Genomic DNA, 23,298 nt, shown 5'->3' with positions numbered 1-23,298 from the left:
ACTGACTGCCATGGGGCTCAGTCAGACCCTGCTTTTTTCTCCCGGTCTGTTCCAGACCGCGGGTTCCATCTCCGTGAAACCCGGGTCAGTCTTTGCATCGGGCAAGTGGAATCGCTGAGGCCTATTTGAGAGTTGCCAAGGCTGGGAGCATGATCTCAGAATAGTTAAAAACACATTCGTGAAGTGATGCTAGGGGTTCTCATTAAAAAGCCCACACGTGCCTGTGCTCCACCAACAGGGGTGCTTTAACACAGAAGCCTCCATCCGCAAGCCCACCGGTTCCAGGAGCAGGCAGGAGGTTGAAAGTGGCCGTGGGTAGATGAGGCCGGTGCCTGGCGACCTGGCAGGTATCAGCAGCTTGGCTGTCTGAGCCCCAAGCGCGGGGAGACAGGCTCTGATGTCACCACGGCACAGAGACTTTGACAGCAGCGGCTTCAGAGCTTGTTGCTATTTTGTTTTGTTTATATCTCCTTTTCCCTTTAAACTCTAGGTTGCCTTTGTTGGAGAAAGAAGCAGCCTTTGCAGCCTGCTCGGTGGAGAGCAGGCCTTCCATCTGGGTTCACACGCAGCGAGACAGACTCCTGTTTAGAAACACGTGTGGGTCTTGCATTATTTGCTGTTACCCATGAAGATGGTTTTAGATTCTGGCACATAAATGTGTTTCCTGCTTATCCACGACGGCAGGCCGAGCACAGCCACAGGCATAGCAACAGTTCTTCACTCCTTTGCAGGCCTCCGTCCAAGGACGGCGGTGCAGGCACTTCACACAGGGAGGGGGACGGAGAGCAGGTGGACCTTCTGTCTCAGTGCCCATCTTCCTGCTCCGGGTTTGTAGGGTCTTCCTTTTGAGGCGGATTCAGGTGTCTGGGGGGACACGTTTATCACACGCTGTTTTCCGTGTGGGTGGTCAACAGGGGGGTGTTTCTGAATCAGGCTTCCTTCGGCATTGCAGTGGGGGGCGTGGGAAGAGACAGCATGAAGGTACAAACACAACTCGTGGGGACTTCTCACTGAGCGCCTTCTGTATACCTGGTGGGCGTCTCCCCTCAGAAAAGGTGCTCACTGTGTCTGCAACCAGTAGGTGTGTGTGTGTGTGTTGTGGGATGGGGGGGAGGAGGATGAGGCTGGTTGGCTGCTGCAGTACCCTCATAGCCAGTGTCAGCGGGTGGGGCAGAGTACCTGGGACCTTGGATTTCCTCTGGGGTTTGCAGAATCTCCCCCTCCCTTTGTTCTCCCATTCTCCGCAGAGGAGGCAGCTGTTGGCAGACAGCAGGTTGGATGCATCCGCCATCTGACCTACCACCCGACCTCCAGGGAGGTTTCCTGACCCCTCTGTGTCCCCCGCTCACCTGAAGCCCCTAAAATAGTCGGGGTGCCCACTGCTCAGAGGCTCCCGTGAGCTCATGGAGATGGGCCCTTGGTCATCGGTTTTTATTTTTTTACTACATTGCTTCCGTGTGCAGTGATCACACTTCATCTGGAGCAGGGCGGGCTCAAGTGACCTTGTGGAGCGTTTAGAGAGGGGAAACAGCCGCAGTGCCATGGTTGTCAGTGCCTGCAGCTCTGGACCACCCCACTTGGTTTTAAACACAAACCCGCCTTGGACAGGCCTTCAAGGTCTTTTTTCCTTCTGTCTGCTCACATTTAAGTGCTGGCAGCGCTGGTCCCTTGGTGCCTGGCCTGTCCTCTTCAGATTCAACCTGCAGTACTACTAAGAGAGCCAGTCCAAGGGAGGTGAAGCAGCCTCAGTGCTGATCGCAATCACGGGGTGCAGGCAAGGTGGCACACAGGCCTGAGGTGCCATCTTGCCTGCGCCCAGGCTCTCCGATGACAATGCAGCTCTCTCTCCCTCCAATTGCCATGCGATCACCGGGCACAAGCCAGCTGGCCCCCCTGGCCCCCCGGGGTTCTGGGGGTGCCGCCTAGCCTGCCCCTGGCTCTCTCTCCCTCCAATTGCCATGGGGATCACGGGCCGCAGGCCAGCGGGCACCCCCGGCATGGGGGTGTCACCTCGCCTGCTGCCCAGCTTTCTGATGGCGATCACCGGCTGGGGAACGGGCAAAGGTGGCCCTGCCAGCCGCCTTTGCCCGCCCCCCAGCTTCCATCTTTCCCCTTTCGCCTCCCATCATTGCGCCTATGTATGCAAATTAACCGCCATCTTTGTTGGCGGTTAACCGCCATCTTGGCTGGCAGTTAATTGGCATATCGCCCTGATTGGCCAATGGGAAGGGGAGCGAAGTTATGGTTAATTACCATATTTCTCTATTATTAGATAGGATAATCTACACTAATAAAAGAGAAACATGCTAATTAACTATCACTCTGCTATACCCACAAGCCACGCCCACCAGCCAATCAGGAGTATGCAAATTAACCCAACTAAGATGGCAGGGGCCACCAAGCTGGAGTGAGCAGGAGACTTGGGTTGCCCCAGGTGATGGAGGAAGCCAAGCTTCCCGCCTGCCCTAGCCGGACCTGGGCTCCGCTCAAGGCTACAAAGTTTCAATTATAGAAGATAAATAAATCCCAGTTACCTGCTACAACCCAAAAGGAGAGGCTGGGAGCTTGGGCCGTCAGGGGGCGTGGCCAGCCTGAAAATGGCCATCAGCCCTTCACCCAAGCTGGCCAGGCATACCAGCGGGATGGCTCCCAGGGCCAGCTGCTGAGGGAGGAGCCTGAAAACGGCCCTCAGCCCTCAGCCCTCACCCAGGCTGGCCATGCCACCATCGGGTGAGGGTCCCCGCTGGGGACATGGCCAGCCTGAAAATGGCCCTCAGCCCCTCACCTAGGTTGGCCAGACCCCCGGCAGGGACCCTCAGCAGGGACCCTCACCCCATGGGGGCATGACTGGCCTGCAAACTGCCCCAGGCCCTCACCCAGGCCAGCACTGTCCCCAGTGGGGACCTCCACCCCAATGGGGGCATTGCCGGCCTGCAAACTGCCACAGGCCCCTTGCCTAGGCTTCCCTGCAACCCAAGGGAACCCCCACCCTGATCCGGGACACCTTTCAGGGCAAACCAAGCCAGCGGGGGGTAGGAGGGCAGTTGGGGGTGAGCAGGCTGGCAGGCAGAGTGGTTAGGGGCAATCAGGCAGGCAGGCAAGTGGTTAGGAGCCAGCAGTCCCAGATTGCTAGAGGGGTCCCAGATTGGAGAGGGTGCAGGTCGGGCTGAAGGCCCCCGCCCCCCAGCACAAATTTCATGCACCAGGCCACTAGTAATTATAATAATTTATTGGTCTGTAAATACCATAAATCTGCAACTACTACTTTATATTTATATAGCTCTGGAGAATTAAGCAGGTGAGTTTTTGGCTACTTCATCTTTTAGAAAAGTTTGATAATGTGAGGTCCCCAGATATTTTCCTCTCCCCCTGCCCTCCGCCACCCAAACACTCCTTTTATAATCACTGTTAACACATTAGTGGTTTGTAAGAATAAAGTAACCATGATGTACTTTCATCACAATAAGGAAAATACCATTCCTGACAGCAATATTTGCTTTCTTTTATCATAATCTTACTATCAAACTCTAAAATAAGAAATGCTACCTTGAAACAATGCAGTAGGGAAGTAGTGAGAGGATGTGAGTTTACAACCTTGCAATCACACAATCTTGCAATCATAATAAAGTACTTTTTCTGTGCATGATTTGAAAAGTTTGGCAAGTCTTTTTCTCTTTTTCCAAAAAAAGAGCCACATTTATGTTTTTCACTGTTTAATAAACTAGTTCGTGAGGCTTACTGTAGCTAAGTGAAAGAAAATCTTACACTAGAGAATACTCACACAATTATTTCATAATATGTGTTTTCAATTTGGTAAATACTCCAAAGAACACTTACCTGCTTTACATTGTATCCCGCTTTTGCACTAGTTTCAATAAACATAACATTCAGCTCTTTGGCTTTCCTCTCTCCCTCCTCAATTGATACTTGCCTGTAGAAAAATAAACCAAATTCTTCTTTTTGAAAGATGTTATTATAAAGATTAGAAACAAAGTTCTATAGTAACTTTTCTTGATATGGGTGCTGGTTACACAGACAAGACTAGTTTGAAAATTTAAGCTGCTGTACACTTAAAATGTGTGCACTTGTACTAGTATGTGTATGTTATATCAAGACTTTTTTAATGATTTGCTTTTACCTTTTTTATTTTTTTAAACTTAATAGCCTGCTATTTTTAATAGCCTATAACTTTTTAATTTTTTTAAACTTAATAACCTGCTATTTTTTCTTAATATTAGACCCTAAGTATTTAATCATGTGATTAAAAACTTTGTGTAAAATAATTTTTTATTGCTAAACAATTTGTCAATTTGCTACTATAATTTATTTTTTATCTATTTTATTTTTTAATTTTTGGTAACCCTCACCCAAGGATATTTTTCCATTGATTTTTTTTTTTTTCCTAGGGCGAGTGGGAGAGAGAGGGAAAGACAGAGAGAAACATTGATGTGAGAGACACACATCGATTGGTTGCCTCCTGCACGAGCCTGGGCCAGGACCTGGGCCAGGGAGGATCCTGCAACCAAGGTACGTGCTCTTGACTGGAATCAAACTCAGGACCCTTTGGTCTGCAGGCTGATGCTCTACCCATTAAGCAAAACAGGCTAGGGCAATTTTCTACTATAATTTATATAACCATTCCCAAACTGATAAAAATGTAAAAAATGATGCTATAAACATCTTTGTGCTTACTACTTTGTGCACTGTGGATCATTTCCGGAGGCTGAATTTTGTGAATATCTGCAAGTGAAAAAGTGAATCAAAAGACATATATGTTGGCCCTGGCCAGTGTTTCTCAATGGTTAGGATGTGGGCCCACGCACCGAAGGGTTGTGGGTTTGATTCCCACTCAGGGCATGTACCTGGGTTGCAGTTTTGATCCCTGGCCCCAGTCAGCTTGCGTGCAAGAGGCAACCAATCAAAATCTCACATCATTGTATGTGTCTCCCCACTGCTCCCCTCCACCTCCCTCCCTTCCACTCTTTCTAAAAATCAATGGGGAAAAAATATCCTAGGGTGAGGTTAAAAAACCCCCACACATTTATGTTGAAGTCTCTTGATACAGAGTTTAAAACTTTAATACTTATTTTAGAGGACATTTTGTGATGTATTATAATTAGCAGTGTCTCAAATTGTAAACTCTTCAAGTATAAGATTATCTCATTGATCTTGGTGTTCCAAGTGCCTAGGTGGCAACACAGGTGCTCAGCTCTATAAATTTGTGTGTGTATATAAATTTTAAATAACACACTTTTTCTTAACAGTTTGAAAGTTGACAATCTATAAACCTTTAGCCTTGAATGCTTTAGCAGTGTGGATTTCCTAAAAATAATTGTCAGCCCAGCAGGCATGGCTCAATGGTTGAACAGGAGGTCACGGTTCAATTCCCAGTCAGGACACATGCCCAGATTGTGGGTTCGATCCCTAGTGTACGGTTGTGCTGATTCTCTCTCATCATTGATGTTTCTATCTCTCTCTCCCTTTCCCTTCCTCTCTGAAATCAATAAAAAAATACATTTTAAAAATAATAATTCTGTCAGGTGCCCTCAAACCTACTCTTGGACCTCTTTCTTATCTACAATTAGTCCCCCTGGTGATCCCACACAGTCTCATGGTTTAAAGTAACATCTATATGCTGATGACTCCAAAACTTATCTATCTTAGACCACTGCTCTGAACTCTAGACTCATATATCCAACTGCCTACCTGACATCTAATAACATATTAGGATATCTAATAACCATTATAAACTTAAAAGGCCAAAACTGAAGTTATTATATTACATTCCAAAGCATCTTTTTATGCAGTCTCTCCTATCTTGATTAATGACAGTTAGTTACTCAGACCAGAAATATTCCCTTCTCTCAGACCGCATATTCCATCCATCAGCATGTATTCCATCCATTGTATCAATATATCCTGAAAGTTCTATCTTCAAAATATATCTGATTTTGACCAATAATCACCACACAAGGTTTGCTCTCCATGACCTGGCCTTCATTATTGTGTTTATGTTTTTTAACCTCGTTGTCTATTAGTCTTTCCATCATTCCTATATAGGCCTCCTTGCTGTTCCTCAAAAAAGCTAAGTGTAGTCCCAATTTAGGGATTTTGCATTTTCTGAGTCATCTGCCTTGGGACTTTTCCTCCTTAAAATATCTGCATAGTTAACTTCCTTAGAGTCTTTAATCAGAAGTCACCATTCTCTCAATGAGATCTTCTACTGCTATGCCATTTAATATTTCAAACTCACCCCTGACATTTCATATTCCCTTGCCCTGCTTTATTTTGTCTGGTTCACTCTCTGAAATAAAAACTCTGTGAAGACTTACCTTTTTTGTTCACTACTTTACCCTAGAGTACCATCCTCTGAAATGTAAGGGATATTCAATAAATACTTCTTGAATGATTATTAGTCTGTAAACCCTACATGTGAAGGACTCCAGACAAAAACTATTTCTAGTTGCAGAATTATAAGTCATCCTAATAAAATGGTTGAATGTTAGCTATAGCAATGACCCCAATTGTGGTTTGATTTTGTCACAATCACCTAAGGAAAATTCTCTAAAATACATTTCCAAGGGCTCTATTTTAGACTAACATAGTACCTAGACTAGAAATAGGGTTAAAACCACCCAAATTTTAAAAGTTGACCATGATCCTTTATAGCCAGAATCTTAAAAGAGGTTCTAATAAGCCATATTTACCATGTTTGAAACATTTGGGGATCACTGGCCTATAGGGAACAGAAAGTACTTTACATCTAGGTGCTTAAATTGAGACATTGAAAGATATATTCTAGCCTTTCCTTCATGTTTTTACCACCCCAAAAAGTAATTCTCAAAGTGACATTTAACTTTTCAAAAAAATAGATGAGCCCTAGCCGGTTTGGCTCAGTGAATACAGAATCGGCCAGTGGACTGAAGGGTCCAGGGTTTGATTCCAGTCAAAGGCACTTACCTTAGTTGCACACCCTGGTCGGGGCGCATACAGGAGGCAAACAATTGATGTCTCTCTCTCACATCAATGTTTCTCTCTCCCTCCCTTCTACTCTCTTTGAAAATCAATGGAAAAATGTCCTTGGGTAAGAATTTAAAAAAGATGAAAAGATACTTTGAATTTACTTTTAAATTATAAAAAAATTGTTGTCACTGTACTGCCAATTCCAAATGAAGTACCTTGGCCAGCAATGGGCTTAACATTTCCACAAGTCTTTGAACATAGTGGATTTCTTTGCAACATTTTAATTAATAGCACAAGTTTATTGCCTGAATTTCAATATCCGACTCATGAACAAATAATAAATAGTAAAAGCTTCCACTATTAAGTAAAATGGTGAAGACTATTTAAAGCAGAAAGACTATCAAGAAGATCACTTAGTAATGCTAAAGGCAGATACTGAAGCCATGGGTTTGATAGTGAATGTTAATACATTTTGCATCCTGTGACTTGAATATGGCTTTCCTTATTTGATTAAGGTATCACAATCAAGCTATTCAGTTCAACTACACAGTCTGGCTCAACCAAACAATTTAAAAAAGAAAAAAAACCCACACCACTGAATTATACTGAATATTTATAAGAAGACTACCAAAAGAGTGTGTATTTAGTTATTATGAGTAATTTTTAAAATACATTTTTATTGACTTTAGAAAGGAAGGGAGAGGGAGAGATAGAAAAATTAATGATGAGAGAGAATCATTGTTCGGCTGCCTCCTGCACACCCCCTTGTGGGGATCGAGCCCGCAACCCAGACATGTGCCCCTGACCGGAATCGAACCTGGAACCCTTCACTCTGCAGGCTGACACTCTATCCACTGAACCAAACCGGCTAGGGCAGTGGTCAGCAAACTCATTAGTCAACAGAGCCAGCTATCAACAGTACAACGATTGAAATTTCTTTTGAGAGCCAAATTTTTTAAAATTAAACTATATAGGTAGGTACATTGTTATTTGGCACCTCCCCTGCACTGCATATCCCGTGGCCCGCCTGCACCGCCTCACCCGACACCCGACCGACTGAACGACACCCCCCACTTTTTCTAATGCCAGAAAAGGCCAAAAACCAACTTCTGCGTATGGGCCACGAAGTTTCAATCGCACTGTACGTGTGAGCCCGCACGTGGTATTTTGTGGAAGAGCCACACTCAAGGGGCCAAAGAGCTGCATGTGGCTCGTGAGCCGCGGTTTGCCAACCACTGGGCTAGGGGAAACATTTTGTTCCTTAACAGAACACTACTCATATTTATGAGGCCTAAAAAAATGCAAAATTTAGCTTTATGTGTAAACAATCTTGCACAAGAGTTACTTATACATGGGCTTTTATAAAACAAAAAAACCCTCATTTTCCTTTAAGGGCTGAGTTTAATGTTTATATTTCAGGTTCCCACACTAAAGAAAAAGGGGACATAAACTTAAGGATTTAACATGTTATTTTAAAAACAATTCTTCAGTAATATTAAAAATAACAGACTACTTAACAAATAAACCAAACATTTCATCTACATACAAAATTACTCCATACCTCTTATCAGCAAGATCTGTTTTATTTCCTACTAGCATGATGATAACATCACTTCCTCTTTCTGTTCTGACATCATCAATCCATTTTGTAGTTTGCTGGAATGAGTTAACATCTGGTATAAAAGGATGAACAGAGACATCAATGTTATTATAAATGCCTCCCCATGTGATGGACCAAAAAATAAAGAAGAAACGTAAACAAAGAAAGAAAAAAGAAAGAAAGGGGAAAAAAGCCCTGGAAATTGGAAGGAGGCTGGCACATTAGGACCCACTTTTAATGTGCCTGTAACGTAACTCCATTTTATCTGAGTATAACTGTCAGTAGTCTAAACAAATCACAAATATAAAATCCTCAAGGTTCCTTTTATAGTGGTTTAAAATGTTGAACACAACTAAATGAGTGCAATGTACTATATGTAATTGAAAAAAATTTTTTAATGTAAGGACAGCTATGGCAGATAATATGGTGTTACATTGCCACAATATTTTTTGATTACTTACACATACCAAACATGACAAAGAAAGCATCTCCAAAAGTATGTCAGCCAGTAAGACCCAACACATCCAGAAAATTTGGAAAGCCTTTATTTAAATAGCTTTCAACACCACTCTATTTGCATTGCTTATTCAGTTTGTGATCACTTTAACTTGAAGTTTGTATAATGCACCAGAATCACTTGTTTAAAAAAATCCATCTTTTCTAGCACTAGATTCTAAGTAGAATACTTCAATATTTTTCATAGTAGCTAAAAAAAAAAAATAGTTTTAAAAAAATAGTTTACTAATATTTTAACCACCTGTTCATAATTTTTAAAGAAAAATACATACGGTTTCACTTGATCTGGTTAAAGTAAGCACAAACATTTTAAAGCTGCAAAACTTGTCAGTGCACAATAATGAACATACAGTTTTTTAAACAAGTAGCAACCCAAAGTAAAGCTTCAAGAAAAGATGGCATATAGCACCTAACCAAAATAAAAGGTCTCTGAATGCAAACTTGTAATTTATAATTCTGCTATTGCAATTATTATTAAGTAGATAGGACTTCTGGTTGAGCAGATATGCAAAAATGTATGAGAATATTATTACTTGCTGAAATCAATAGTTTGTTGATAATGGAGTTTTTCTATAAATTATGGACCACTAGATAGAATGATGCTTAATATTGCCTAATATATTTTTAAAAAACAATTTACAAAGATAATTTTAATCAGAGAGCATTTCCTTATCAGTCACCAATGCTCCATGGAACATTTAAAGTCACATAAAATTCTAAAGGCATTATTCAGTTTCTAGGGAAAAGAAAAAGGAAGAACAATACTTTAGTCTATTTATTTTCTTGGGGAGAAATGAAAGTGTAATTTGTTAGCAACAAAGCAAGTCAGTCAATCATAGAATCCAGATATGCAAATGAAAATGATTAATAGAAGATTGCACATTATGATTTCTCTGCCTTCCTCTATAGAGAAAGAATGGCTGTAAGGGGAAAAGCAGGGAAAAGTAGGCTAGCAGAAGTTTTTAATAGCCTCAACAGAAGCCTTGGAAGATTTGGAAAACTTGGCAAGAGGCTTAAATGCAGATTTACTTTATTTTAGAAAAGTCTGAGATCAAGTTAAATAAAAAAGATGTCCTTCCAACCATAATTATGATGTGACTTAGGGATAACAGGATATTAAGAAAGCCTTGGAGAGGATTCATAATTAAACCAAAAGGAAAATTTCCAGGACAAAAAATGTGGCACAAAATAAAAGGTATTGGTACAAACACCAAGCAAATATTTCTGACCTAGCCAATCTGTGAAAAAGTTTGCTATGATAAAACTCGTTTTTGCATGCCAGTATTGAAAACAAGCACAAGACAAGAACATGCATACAGCTAAGCTAAAGTTTGAAAGAAGATTAGAAATGCATAATTCCCCCCACTCACTTGTGATATCATAAACAACAACACACTGCTGCCTTATGAAGGGCATATCTACTGCTATAATTCTTGTAAATGGAGAAAAATGTTTTATCCAGAGCCTTGACCTGCTGTGTCCCATAATTGCAATCGTACCTAACAACAAAATCAGTCAAACAAGCAAGAAGGTCAACCCATTGCAAAATACCTACTTGTGATATCGTAAACTACTACGGCTGCAGCAGAATCACGGATGTAACTGGGAATGAGGCTACGGAAACGTTCCTGACCCGCAGTATCCCACAGCTGCAGCCTGATCTGTGGGATGGGAAAAAATGAATAAAAAAAAAAAAACCAAACTCATACTAAAAATAAAAAAGAAATAATGTTTTTCAAAGGGGTAGAAAGGAAGTAAAACAAAGACTCATGCAAAAGGTTGCAGGGATGTGAGGAATGAAAACACAAAACTTTCCTTTTTCAAAAGAGAGTAATATAAAAATGTATCTGAAGATACATGACTTAAAAATGGCAATGGCAAATTCTTCACAGAATCAGAAATACAGCTTCCATCCCCCCACCTCCACCCCCTCTCTATGAATCCTATGCCTTCTGGATAGCAAAAAGTAGACTTTGTTCATGTTCAAATAGTAAGCATAACAGGGAAAAACAAAGGGAAAAGTCAATAAGCAGCCCAGGCTATCACAGTAAAGGAATTAATGCTTCTCAGAAAGCTTCTCTGAAGCTAAAATGTGTCCCTTTGCTATTGGGTCTGGAACACTCTGAAATTGGGTCTCTGACTACTGTGATTATGTTTCTCCCACACACTTCTTCCCAGAACACTGTATATAATCTAACAAAAAAAGGGAGTATCTTTTTGCAACCCTACATAAAAATTTTACTTTCTTACTTTTTCACATTTGAGGAAGAAAAGCCTAAAAACAGGCATTAAGTTCTTTTACCATTATAAAAACTGTTTCTAAGCTTTCAAATTTTAAGAAATGCATGCTATATATTAAAACATAAAAGAGAACATCCAAAAGAAAACACACACTTATAAGAAATAATATTAGATATAAAATGTTATGGGGTATAGGTCCCAAAATATTGCATTTAAGACAGTCACTGTTTAGGCGATAGAAATCTCTTTAAGAGGTAGTGGACTAGAATACAGAATTTACATTGTACTTATTTAAGGGAACATTCCTAAAGATGGAAGACAAATCCAACAAATAAATACACATTCTATTTACAGTCACTTTGATATACATCATATTCTGACAAATAAAACCTTGAAGTTCACAAGTTTTGTCAAATTCAAATGAAATCTTGCTGAGTGCCTTACCAGTGGCATTCAAAAGGTCTTTAGCAGCTCTAAATATCTCAATGCTATATTTGTTACCATTTTTCTAAATCAGGACGACGAATTCTGTTTAACAAGCCTAGGGCCTTCAGGATTTTATAAATAACTTGGCTTTCTCTCCTTTTTGGGTTTCACTTGGGGTTAAGAAGTCAGAGTGCTAAGACCTATTCATTCTGTAATAAGTTTTTCTCAAGACCTGTAAATTAACTTTGGCAAGTTTGCTAAGTACTTTCTACAGCGACAATCATTGATTATAGTTTGATCACCATTTTCTATCCTGGAGTGTTGAAGAAAATTGCACATGGAAAACATTACTCACTGTTCGATCTTCCAAGTACATTGTTTTTGATAAAAAGTCAATACCAATTGTTGCCTGTAAACCAAACCAAAACAAAGAAGTTAAATAATAATAATAATAGTTTAATGGCGGTCAGCAGTTTCGGGTTCAAATGGGAATTCTGATTGTGGTAGAAATAATGAATAAACATAAACACATTGTAGTCAAGTAAGAATGAACGAAAGTTTCAGTGATAATGGTTTCTCCCACCTATTTAGTATTTGCTGTGTATTGGGGATTCTTTTAGGCCCTTCACATGATCATCTCTAATCCTCATAAATCTCTGCAAGTTAGCTATTTTTATCGCTGTTTTTCTCATTGTAGAGATAACAATATTGGAGTTCAGAGAAGTTAAATAACTTATCTAAGGACACAAAACTTGTTGTAGAGTTGGAAGTAAAAGTTCTTTCCAATATATGCTTATTAGATATATATTTTAACCATTTTTTTATTAAAAACTTTATTTTGAGTAGTTTTAAGTTCACAGCAAAACTGAGAGGAAGATATACTCCCAAAATATGCACAGTGTCCTCTATTATCAACATTACCCACCAAAATGTTACATTTGTTGTAACTGATGAATCTACATTGACACTGATATATTTTTAAAGATAGTTTTATTTTTAAATGGTAGCAAAATATATGTATCATAAAATTTGACATATTAACCATTTTCAAGGATACCATTCAATGGCATTAATTACATTCACAATGACATATAACTGTCAATACTATCTATTTCCAAAACCTTTCATCGCCCCAAATAGAAACTCTGTACCCATTAAGCAATAACATTTTACAGTATATCCATTCATCTATGGATGAACAACTGGGTTGTTTCCACTTTTTGGCTATTGTGAATTCCTGTTTTCAATTATCCTTGGTTTATATCTAGGAGTGGAATTGCTGGACCATATGGTAATTGTATTTAACTTTGCGAGGAAATGTCAGATTTTTCCAAAGTGGCTGCACTACTTTAAATTCTATCCTAGTAGGTGTGAAGTGGAATCTTATTGTGGTTTTGATTTGCAGTTCTCTAATGACTATTGATGTTGAGAATTTTTTCATGTGTTTTCGGCTATTTGTATATCCTCTCTGAAGTAATGCCTATTGAAGTCCTTCACCCATTTAAAATTTGAGTTTGTCATTTTTATTATGATTTGTAGTTCTTTATATAGTATTCTGAATATTAAACACTTACTTGACATGTAACTTTCAAATATTTCCTCCCATTCTGTAGGTTGGGCCCAGTACACCTTTATGGAAAATCCATTGTCAATAGATACATGAATTTTGTTATGGATTCTCAATTATATTCCATATAGGTCTATATGTCTATCCTTGTGCCAGTATCACATTATTTTGATTACTGTAGCTTTGAATTAAGTTTTAAAATCTGGATGTACTAGTTCTCCAACTTTTCTTTTTCAAGGCTGTTTGGCTACTGCAAATCAGGATTGGCTCTTTAATTTCTACAAAAAATGGTGGCAAAAATTTTTATAGGAATTGCACTGAATCTATAGATTGCTTTGGGTAGTTACTACTGACATCTTAACAATATTAAGTCTTCTAATCCATTTACCTGGGACTTTATTTAGGTCTTTAATATTTTGAGCAGTGTTTTATAGATTTCAGTTACACAGAAACTTTTATAAAACACACACACACACAAAGAAGTTTCCTCCTTTATCTTAAATTATGTGACTATGTATTTCAATAATGTTTCTCACTTTAGGGCTTAAGTACATATAAGCGAAGTACTAATTCCATTTTATGACATTCCATCTGAGAATGGATATACGGTGGTATAACAGGTTTATAACATTGAACTTACTGTGCAAGAGTATCTACTTGACAAACCTGAACAATGTACAGGAATGAGATATGGCTACATTTAAGAAACCTCATCAGGAGAACCTCATCTACTCACTATGGTAGAAGCAGCTAATTGCCCACACAAATATCCATCTTCCCCTTCTTCCTTAATAATACAAACATTTATTTAAATCCATACTTTTCCATCAAAAAAACTACATTGTCCAGTCTTCTCTGAGTTTTAAATAAATGGGGCTCTCTGAGTTGGCAGGTATACCCTTGGTTTTATCTTACTTCTCCTTCCTGCCTGAAATGTGGATAACAAAACTCTAGGAAACATTCAATAACCATGAGGCAAACTTCAATATGAAAGTCATATATTAGATCTGTTTGTTTAAACAGAAAATTAGGAGGAGTCTTGGTCCCAGATGCCCATGGAGCTGCCAAATACCTCCTGAACTACCCTACCTCTAAAATTATTTTACATGAAAAAAGAAATTCTCAGCTGCGCTATGGAGTTAACTTTCTCTGTCCCACTCCTTCACTGATAAACTCTCTTTCACCTAAAAATAATTCTCATGTCACTTATTAATGTTATTAAGTTTGTTAAAACAGCCAAAAATAATTTTTAATGGCTACAAACAGAAATTGTCATTTTTCAGATCTCATAGCCAACACGTTTTTTTTAATTAGTACAGTCAGACTTTATGATAAATTGTACAATAGTCCCCTGCTTCCACTACGTCATCCTAGTTTGGGGACATTTATACCACTGAACTCAAAGATCAAAATTAACCTGAAAAACAACCTACTGCTGCTTTTCTTTTCAGTTAATTTTATACCAAGCAGAGCTATTATGGCAAAGAAGTCAACAGCATGGAAACAGAAAAAAATTCCAGGGAAAATAAACATTATCAGCTACTGGAGCATCTTGAATGCTGACATGAAACTAATTCAAAACTTTATAAAAGATAAATGAGTGGGAGGGGGTTGGAAGAGGTTAATGAGGGGGAAAGGAGGACCAATGTAATACTTCCAACAATAAAGATAAAAAAAAAGATAAATAAGACATTACTGCGGCCTCACATTCATTTCCTTTATGGAAATAGAGAAGACAAAATTGTAGAAGAAATCAAAGGTTAAAGAATTTTCCCATGTATCTTAATTTACAGCTTCACATTATTTGTTAATTCATTGATTTGGGGGTGATCTACTTTATGAAAAGCATATTAAACTTGTGGGAAAATACATACCAAAAATAGAACCAGATTCAGATTTTAAATTTACCCTAAAAACTTTTAGAAAAATAAAAATGGTTTGATAAATAATTGAGACAGTGGCAGTTAACAACTACGAAAAGTAATCATTCTTTTAATCAGATTAACATCTGATATCTTATATAATAAAAGGCTAATACGCAAATTGACCAAATGGCAGAACAACTGGTCCCTATGACACATACTGACCACCAGGGGGCAGACACTCAACATGGGAGCTACCCCATGGTGGTCAGTGCACTCCCACAGGGGGAGCACTGCTCAGCCAGAAGCTGGGCTAATGGCTGGCGAGCACAGCGGCAGTGGCGGGAGTCTCTCCCTCCTCCAAGGCAGCGCGAAGGAGCAGCAAGCCGAGCTGTAAGGAGCAGTGAGCAGGCGGATGGTAAGAAGCAAGGGGTCCCAGACTACGAGAGGGATGTCTGACTGCCGGCTTAGGCCCGCTCCCTGCCCCCGAGGGGTCTCAGACTGCGAGAGGGCGCAGGCCAGGCTGAGGGACCCTCCAGTGCACAAATTTCATGTACTGGGCCTCTAGTATTACGATAAAACAATGGAAATCAAGTTTTGATACTAACTACACAGTAACGCAGATATAAAATAGATACTTAAAGGAGTCATTTTATTTTTTTATTTTAACAAGAACATTTCAAAAAGTTAATACAGAAAGCCCTAGCCAGTTTGGCTCAGTTGAATAGAGCATCGGCCTATGAACTAAAGGGTCCCAGGTTTGACTCTGGTCAATAGCACGTACCCAGATTTCAGGCTTGATCATGCAGGAGGCAGCCTATCAATGTTTCTCTCTCATCACTGATGTTTCTTTCTCTCTCTCCCTATCTGAAATCAATAAAAAATATTTTTTTAAAAAGTTAATACAGAAAAAGTTTTGCAAATGCTTAGGGTCTCAGTGAAAGCACTTGGTTTTAAGATTACTAATTTTTTCTTCTTAGTTTGTTCTTTTATTTTTATTTTACAATTATGCAGTTCAAACTAAAATACATACATATAACTTAGATATACATAAAACTTAAACATATGTAGAACTGAGAGCAGACATCCTTATTTTGTTCCTGATCTTAAAGAAAGGCATTCAGCCTTTTAAGATTAAGTATATTTGTTGTGGTTTTTCACTGATACCTTTATTATGTTTAGGAAGATCCCTTGTATTTCTAGTTTGTTAAACAGTGTTGTTGTTGCCGAGACCGGTTTGGCTCAGTGGATGGAGCGTTGGCCTGCGGACTGAAAGGTCCCAGGTTCGATTCTGGTCAAGGGCATGTACCTGGGTTGCAGGCACATCCCCAGTAGGAGATGTACAGGAGGCAGCTGATCGATGTTTCTCTCTCATCGATGTTTCTAACTCTCTATCTGGCTCCCTTCCTCTCTGTAAAAAATCAATAAAATATATTTTAAAAAAAAACAAAACAGTGTTGTTGTTGTTTTTACCATGAATGGCTATTGGACTTTGTCAAATTCTTTTTCTTTGTCCATTGAAATGATCATGTGATTTTGTCCTTTATTCTATTTGTACAGTGTATTACATTACTTTCTATATGTTGAACAATTTGTAATCCTGATACGAACCTACCAATCCCACTTTATAAATGGTTTATAATCCTTTTGACACATTGCCAAACTCAGTTTGGTAATAACTGTTGAGGATTGTTGTGTTTATATTCACAAAGAATATCAGTCTGCAGTTTTAATTTTGATGTCTTTGGTTTGGGTATCAGACTTAATATTGACCTCACAGAATGAGTTGGGAAGTATTCCCTCCTGTTCTGTTTCTTGGAAGATGATGAAGTTTTTGTGTGGTTTATTAAGTATTTTATAGAACTGAACAGATGTCTTCAGAGATGAGAATCTAGTCCTGGGATTTTCTTTGTGAGTTTCTGATCACTAATTCTATCGCTACTTATTATAGATACATTCAAATTTTCTATTTCTTCTTGTATCTTTCTTGGAATTTAACCATTTCATCTAGTCCAGTGGTCAGCAAACTGCGGCCCCTTGAGTGTGGCTCTTCCACAAAATACCACGTGCAGGCGTGCACGTACAGTGCAATTGAAACTTCGTGGCCACACTCAAAGGGCCAAAGAGCCGCATGTGGCTCGCGAGCCAGTTTGCCAAGCACTGATCTAGCTTGTTGACATAATTGTTCACAGTATTCTCTTATAATCCATTTTAATAGCTGCATAGTCAGTAGTAATGTCCTCTCCTCAATCTTGATTTTAGTAATTTGAGTCTTTTTTAAATTTATTAGTCTAGCTCAAGGTTAGTTGATTTTGTTTATCCTTTCTAAGAACCACTTTTAGTTTCATTGCATTTCTCTACTGTTTTTCTATTCTTACATATATTTCTGCTCTAATCTTTATTAGCTTCTGAATTAAGCATGTCTTTATTTTGTTTTGTTTTCACATCTGGGAGACTGGCCCTCCCAGAGTTTACCAATTCCCAGAAATATTAAACTTGCCTGTGAGAGCACCTTTAATATGCAAACCAACCAATCCTGAGCCCATAATTCCAACCACTTCATGTATCACACTCAGGGTCACTATTCCCCAACTCTATCATTCTAGAGCCAGGTACCAGACAACTAGGAATGGTTCCTACACCCAGAGCCCACTGAAATTATTCAAACTAGGCAATCCTCAATCTGCTTTCCTGGTCTCACCTATCCTTCCCATAGAAACCACAATAAAGGCTCTTGCCCACGTTTCCCATTTCCCACTTCTCACCTCCTAACCAACTCAACAACTTCCCCATGTGCCTCCCTCCCATGGCATGGTGCATCCTCTTCCTCTTGGGATCTGTGAGTACAACAGATTTTTTCAATGGCAATAATCCCCTATTCTATTAGCCTCACCATACATGAATAAAAATAAAACCTACATTTTAAAAGTTTCTTCCTACTACTTGCTTTAGATTTAGTTTACTTTTCTTTTTCTAGCTTTTTATGGTAGAAGGTTAAATTATTGATTTAATGTTTTTATTTTCCTTTAGCACTGTTTTAGCTGCATCCCATAAATTTTGTTATATTGTATTTTTTTTTCTCAAAGTATTTTCTAACTTCCCTTGTGATTTTGTCTTTGATCCAATGGTTATTTAGGAATAACTACATATTTAATTTCCACATATTTGTGAATTTCCCAAATCTCCTTTATTCTTGACTTCAAGTGTAAGTTAAAATGTCACAGAATCCTAGACTAGAACAAAATCTCTGTAAGAGAATATTTACAATCATTTCTACTTCTAGCCAAGATGGTATTAGTGATAATCTTTCAATATACTTTGGAAGAAATACAGAATCACATGAAGATGTCGAACACAATGAGCAAAATCAGTTATACTTTGCATTTTACAGATTACAAAGTGCTTTTATTTCCATGACTGCATGTGAATTTTTTAAAAACACCATACAAGGTGTCCCAAAAAATGTATACATTACTAAAAGTAGACAAATCAACTGATGTTTCTTTCTTTTCAGATTTAACCCACTGGAATTAATAATTATTCGAAGAGTGTATATATTCTTGGGGGGGATACCATATATTACTTATAACATACAAAATAGAGACAACTAGTAAGTTGGCAAAAACAAAATACCTGATAGGTGTTGTCAAAACTGTCATACATGAATCTGGTGATCAAGGATGTCTTTCCAACTGAAATTAAAAGGAAAAAATTCACTCAGTTAACACATTACATTGGGTTCTCGAAAAATACTTTTACAAAGAACTGCAATTAAATTCAATGGGAAATATCTGCAAAGGTTCTAACAATAATGAAAAAAAACACAAAGCCCCAAATTTATTGAAATGCTTTTTTTCTAATTAAATAGATAACAACCTCTCAAATAAAAGCACAAGTAAAGAGTATTTACTGAGTTAAGAGTTGAGGAAAATGAAGAGAATAGATGGAGGAAAACAATCATGTTGATATCCTTAATTCACAAATAGGCAAAGCAGATATTTCTTGGGCCCTAACAAAAAGAACTAGGATTAGATCATGAAGCAATTATAATTAACTTCCTGGAGAGTAACCTGGAGAAACTGAGGTTCAGGTCTACTTAATTCAATGAATGAAAGCATAATCCCTGGGAATATAAAGACTGGAGAGTCCTAGGAGAAATTTGAGGGCTAAAAGAACTAGACTGTCTATGAATGAGAAAGAAGTAACATGGAGGCCCTAGCCAGTGTTGCTCGGTGGATAGTGTGTCGGCCTGTGGTTCCCAGGTTCCATTCCATTCTGGTCAAGGGCACGTACCTCGGCTGCAGGCTCCTCCCTGGCCCTGGCCCTGGTAGGAGCTCGTGCAGGAGGCAACCAATCGATGTGTTTCTCTCACATTAAAATTTCTGTCTTTCCCTCTCTCTTTCATTCTCTCTAAAAATCAGTGGAAGTATATCCTCGGTTGAGGATTAAAAAAAGAAAGGAAGAAGTAACATGGAAAAGTACTAGCATAATACTTTGCCATCATTAACTTTACTCAAACACTTTTAAGTCTAAGTGTACAAATTTAACATAAGGAAAAAATCCTGATCCACTTTTTCTTAGTAAGACATTTTTTAAATTGGCAATAAAACACTATCTCCAATTATCTTATTTGTGCATTTATTTACTAATGTATCTCCCCAACGTACAAAGGGTAAGATGCAGATCATCTTGTCTTCTTCATTGATATACTAATAGTGTTGGTCCCTGCCTGGCACTGAATAAAATTAATCGATGAAAAGAAACTTCACCAAGTTGACAGCATACACTACTAAGGTAATCAGACTCTGGAAGACAACAGCCTGCAACATCCTTGCATTCTTGGAAAAATAAAAGTAGATACAGTTCATAGGGGCATACTTAAAATAATATTTAGGAAATCAAGTTTTTAAAACCAGAAAACCAAATTTACTAATTTACAGTAAGAAATAAATTTCGTAAGGATAGAAATTTGACTAGCAAATTTTCTCATTCAAATTGTACACTTATAACTTGCATGCTTTTCTATTATGCTGTACTTCAGTAAAAAGTTTTCCTTACTAAAAAATCTAAGTAATCACTGTTGGAAATAACATCTTATAGGGTTTTATACACACACGCACACAATTAAAATACCCATAGTACTTTATTTTTTTTAAAATATATCTTTATTGATTTCAGAGAGGAAGGGAAAGTGAAAGAGAGATAGAAACATCAATGATGAGAGAGAATCATTGATTGGCTGCCTCCTGCATGTCCCCCACTGGGGATCAAGCCCACAACCCAGGCATGTGCCCTTGTCCAGAATCGAACCCGGGACCCTTCAGTCTGCAGGATGACGCTCCATCCACCAAGCCAGACCAGCTAGGGCACACACACATAGTACTTTAAAGTCAAAAGAAGGAGTGGTAAGTATAGAGTTCTAAGGTCCTTACATTGCCCAGAAGGGGAGAGGAATCAATTAATGGTAGACTTTTATAAGTCACAACTGCATGCCACAAATTCTAGGGCAATCTATAATAATAAAAGTGTAATATGCTAATTAGACTGGACATCCTTCCAGACGAAGCTGGGGCTGCGAGGGCCAAGGCAAGCCGCTGTGGCTGCGAGGGCCCTGCCCCTTGCACGAATTTCGTGCATCGGGCCTCTAGTCATTAAATAAAAGAGAAAAAATGTATATCTTCCCAATTTTAATAAAACAATTAATATGGAATGATTTTTAAAAGACTACAAATTCAAATAACACAAGGAAAGAAAGAAATAACCAGGGGGAAAAGCATATTAAGAAGACAGATTTAGCTCTGGTCACTTTTGCTCAACAGTTGAGGGTCAACCCAGGAACCAAGAGGTTGCCAGTTCGATTCCCGCCGGGGATGCACTCTAACCCTAGTAGAGGTGACAATCAATGATACTCCTCTCTCATCGATGTTTCTATCTCTCTCCCTCTCCTTTCCTCTCTCTCTAAAAATAAATAAAAACATAAAAAAGAGGACATTTACTTTATTCTTAGAATATGTTTTTATTGATTCCAAAAAGGGAGAGGAAGAAAGAGAAATAGAAACATCAATAATGAAAGAGAATCATTGATTCGCTGCCTCCTGCTTGTCCCCCACTGGGGATCAAGCCCGCAACCTGGGCATGTACCCAGATCAGGAATCGAACTGTGACTTCCTGGTTCATAAGCTGATGCTCAACTACTGAGCCATGCTGGCTGGGCAACAGATTTATTTTAAATCCAAATATGGTTATGTGTTGTATAACCATGTTTTGGTCAAAGATGGCTGCATGTAGGTCAGTGGTCCCTGAACATTATAAGGAAGCTGAAAAATTCCTACCTCCTAATGACATTATAAGTGCCCTAATGTAGTAGCATGACACATTACTCACGGGCCTAAAAGCTAATTCTCATCTTACTCTCTTAACTGTAAAAGTTGCATGTATTAAAAATTTTGTCATATAAATTACAAAAATCCACTACTGGAAAATACCCAAGAAACAATTTTATATAACATATTTAACTGATTTACTTTCCAGAAGTGATTAGTTTTTTTATTCTTTTTGTTTGAGGAACATCTAAGTATTCTGTACTTTCTGCACATATTCCACCTACACAAAATTTATCAAGGAAAGGTAGTGTAGTTTAGTGTTTTAGCACTGGAATCTAGAACCAGATGGTTGAGCTGAAATCCCAGTTTGACCGCTTACTCAACTATATCCAATTGGGACAAGTTATTTAACTTCTCTGTGCCTCAACTTCCTCATAGTAAAATGGGAATAACAATAATATCTATCTTAAGAAATCCTTTTTTTACTTAGAAATAATTTTAAGCTCACAGAAAAGTTACAAAAATAGTACAGATAATTCCAGTATATAAAGACTGTGAAATTAAGTGCTGCAATGCTATTAACTAAACTATAGAGCTTATTTGGGTTTCACCAGCTCTTCTACTAATTCCCTTTTTCTGGTCCCAAGATCCAACCCAGGATCCCACATTGCTTTAGTTGTCATACCTCCTTAGTCTCCTTTCATATCTAACATTTCTTATCTCTCCTTGCTTTCATGGCCTTGACACTTGAAAAATACAGGTCAGTTGTTTTGTATAATGTTCCTCAATTTATATTTGTCAGTTTTTTCACTAGATTCAGGTCATGCATTTTTTGCATGACTACCACAGAACCGATGTGTCTCTCTTGGGTGCAACTTTAACAGAGGGAACATGTCTTAATCTTTGAAATGTTAACCTTCATCACTTGGTTACAGTGATCTCCAGTTTCTCTACCATAAGCTTACTATTTTATTTACCATTTTATGTATTATTATATATTTTTATTACTGTGTAAATATCTTGAGATACTTTGAGACAATATAAATGTGCTGCATCTTCCCAAACTTTTGCTCACTAATTTTAACATTCATCAAATAGATCTTAATCTTGCCCACAGTAATTACTACTATGGTATTCCAATGGGAATGCCTCTGTACCGATTCACCACACAACCATTCTTGTCAATGAGACACTTGGTGAAGTTCCATTTGATGGTATTTCCCAGGATGCCCCTCCCCTTGGGCTGGACTTTCATCCACTTCCACAGAGAGTGGGCCTCATCTCAGTTTACACAGATCTTGCTATACATGTCAAATGGGAGGGAACTCTTTGATCTCAGCATTGAGATCCCTGGCTCCTGCTTCCCAAACTAGTTACCAGGGAAAGCCAGGATCAGTAAGGTGCCCTCAGCTTATCAGGTGGGCAGGTCGACAAGCTGAGTAAAGTTTACATCTGTTTTATCTGTTTTGCCTCATTGTGAGGTCACATTGGTGACGATGCACAGGAAGCCCCAGTATTTGCCAAGGTTAACCATGTGGCCCGTCAATGTTCTTCACTGAGAAGTTGCACATTGACTGAGCACAGTGCCAGTAGTCACAACAAGAGCACCTGGCAAGAGCACTGCACAGAAGCACTCGCATCAGGAGGAGGCACAAGTGGCTCTCCAGGTTCATTTTCTATTTTCCCTGTCCTAGCCCTGAAATCAACCACTTCTCCAAGAAGCTCACAGAGTTAGTTGTTTTTTTTTTTATTTCTTAACGTATTACAAAGAGTATTACACATGTTTCCTCCCCCCACCCC

General features: G+C 38.8%; 1 protein-coding gene across 3 annotated transcripts in view; it reads right to left on the bottom strand.

Annotated features, from left to right (window-relative positions):
* RAB6A (RAB6A, member RAS oncogene family) overlaps positions 1-23,298 on the bottom strand; it is a 60,508-nt gene that overhangs the window by 20,705 nt on the left and 16,505 nt on the right. For 2 of the 3 annotated variants that reach the window (XM_006777941.2, XM_015557493.1), the window contains 5 exons: positions 18,809-18,867; positions 12,102-12,155; positions 10,635-10,740; positions 8,525-8,636; positions 3,838-3,931 (listed from right to left, as the gene is read on the bottom strand). In XM_006777941.2, the coding sequence (XP_006778004.1) occupies positions 3,838-3,931; positions 8,525-8,636; positions 10,635-10,740; positions 12,102-12,155; positions 18,809-18,867 (425 nt within the window). Of the gene's footprint in view, positions 1-3,821; positions 3,932-8,524; positions 8,637-10,634; positions 10,741-12,101; positions 12,156-18,808; positions 18,868-23,298 lie in introns of all 3 variants that reach the window. The other variant, XM_015557492.1, reaches the window with a different exon arrangement.

The sequence above is a fragment of the Myotis davidii genome, unplaced genomic scaffold, assembly GCF_000327345.1.
Source record: "Myotis davidii unplaced genomic scaffold, ASM32734v1 scaffold169, whole genome shotgun sequence".
Classification (NCBI taxonomy): Eukaryota; Metazoa; Chordata; class Mammalia; order Chiroptera; family Vespertilionidae; genus Myotis; species Myotis davidii.
This window is presented reverse-complemented; position numbering and strand designations above follow the sequence as displayed.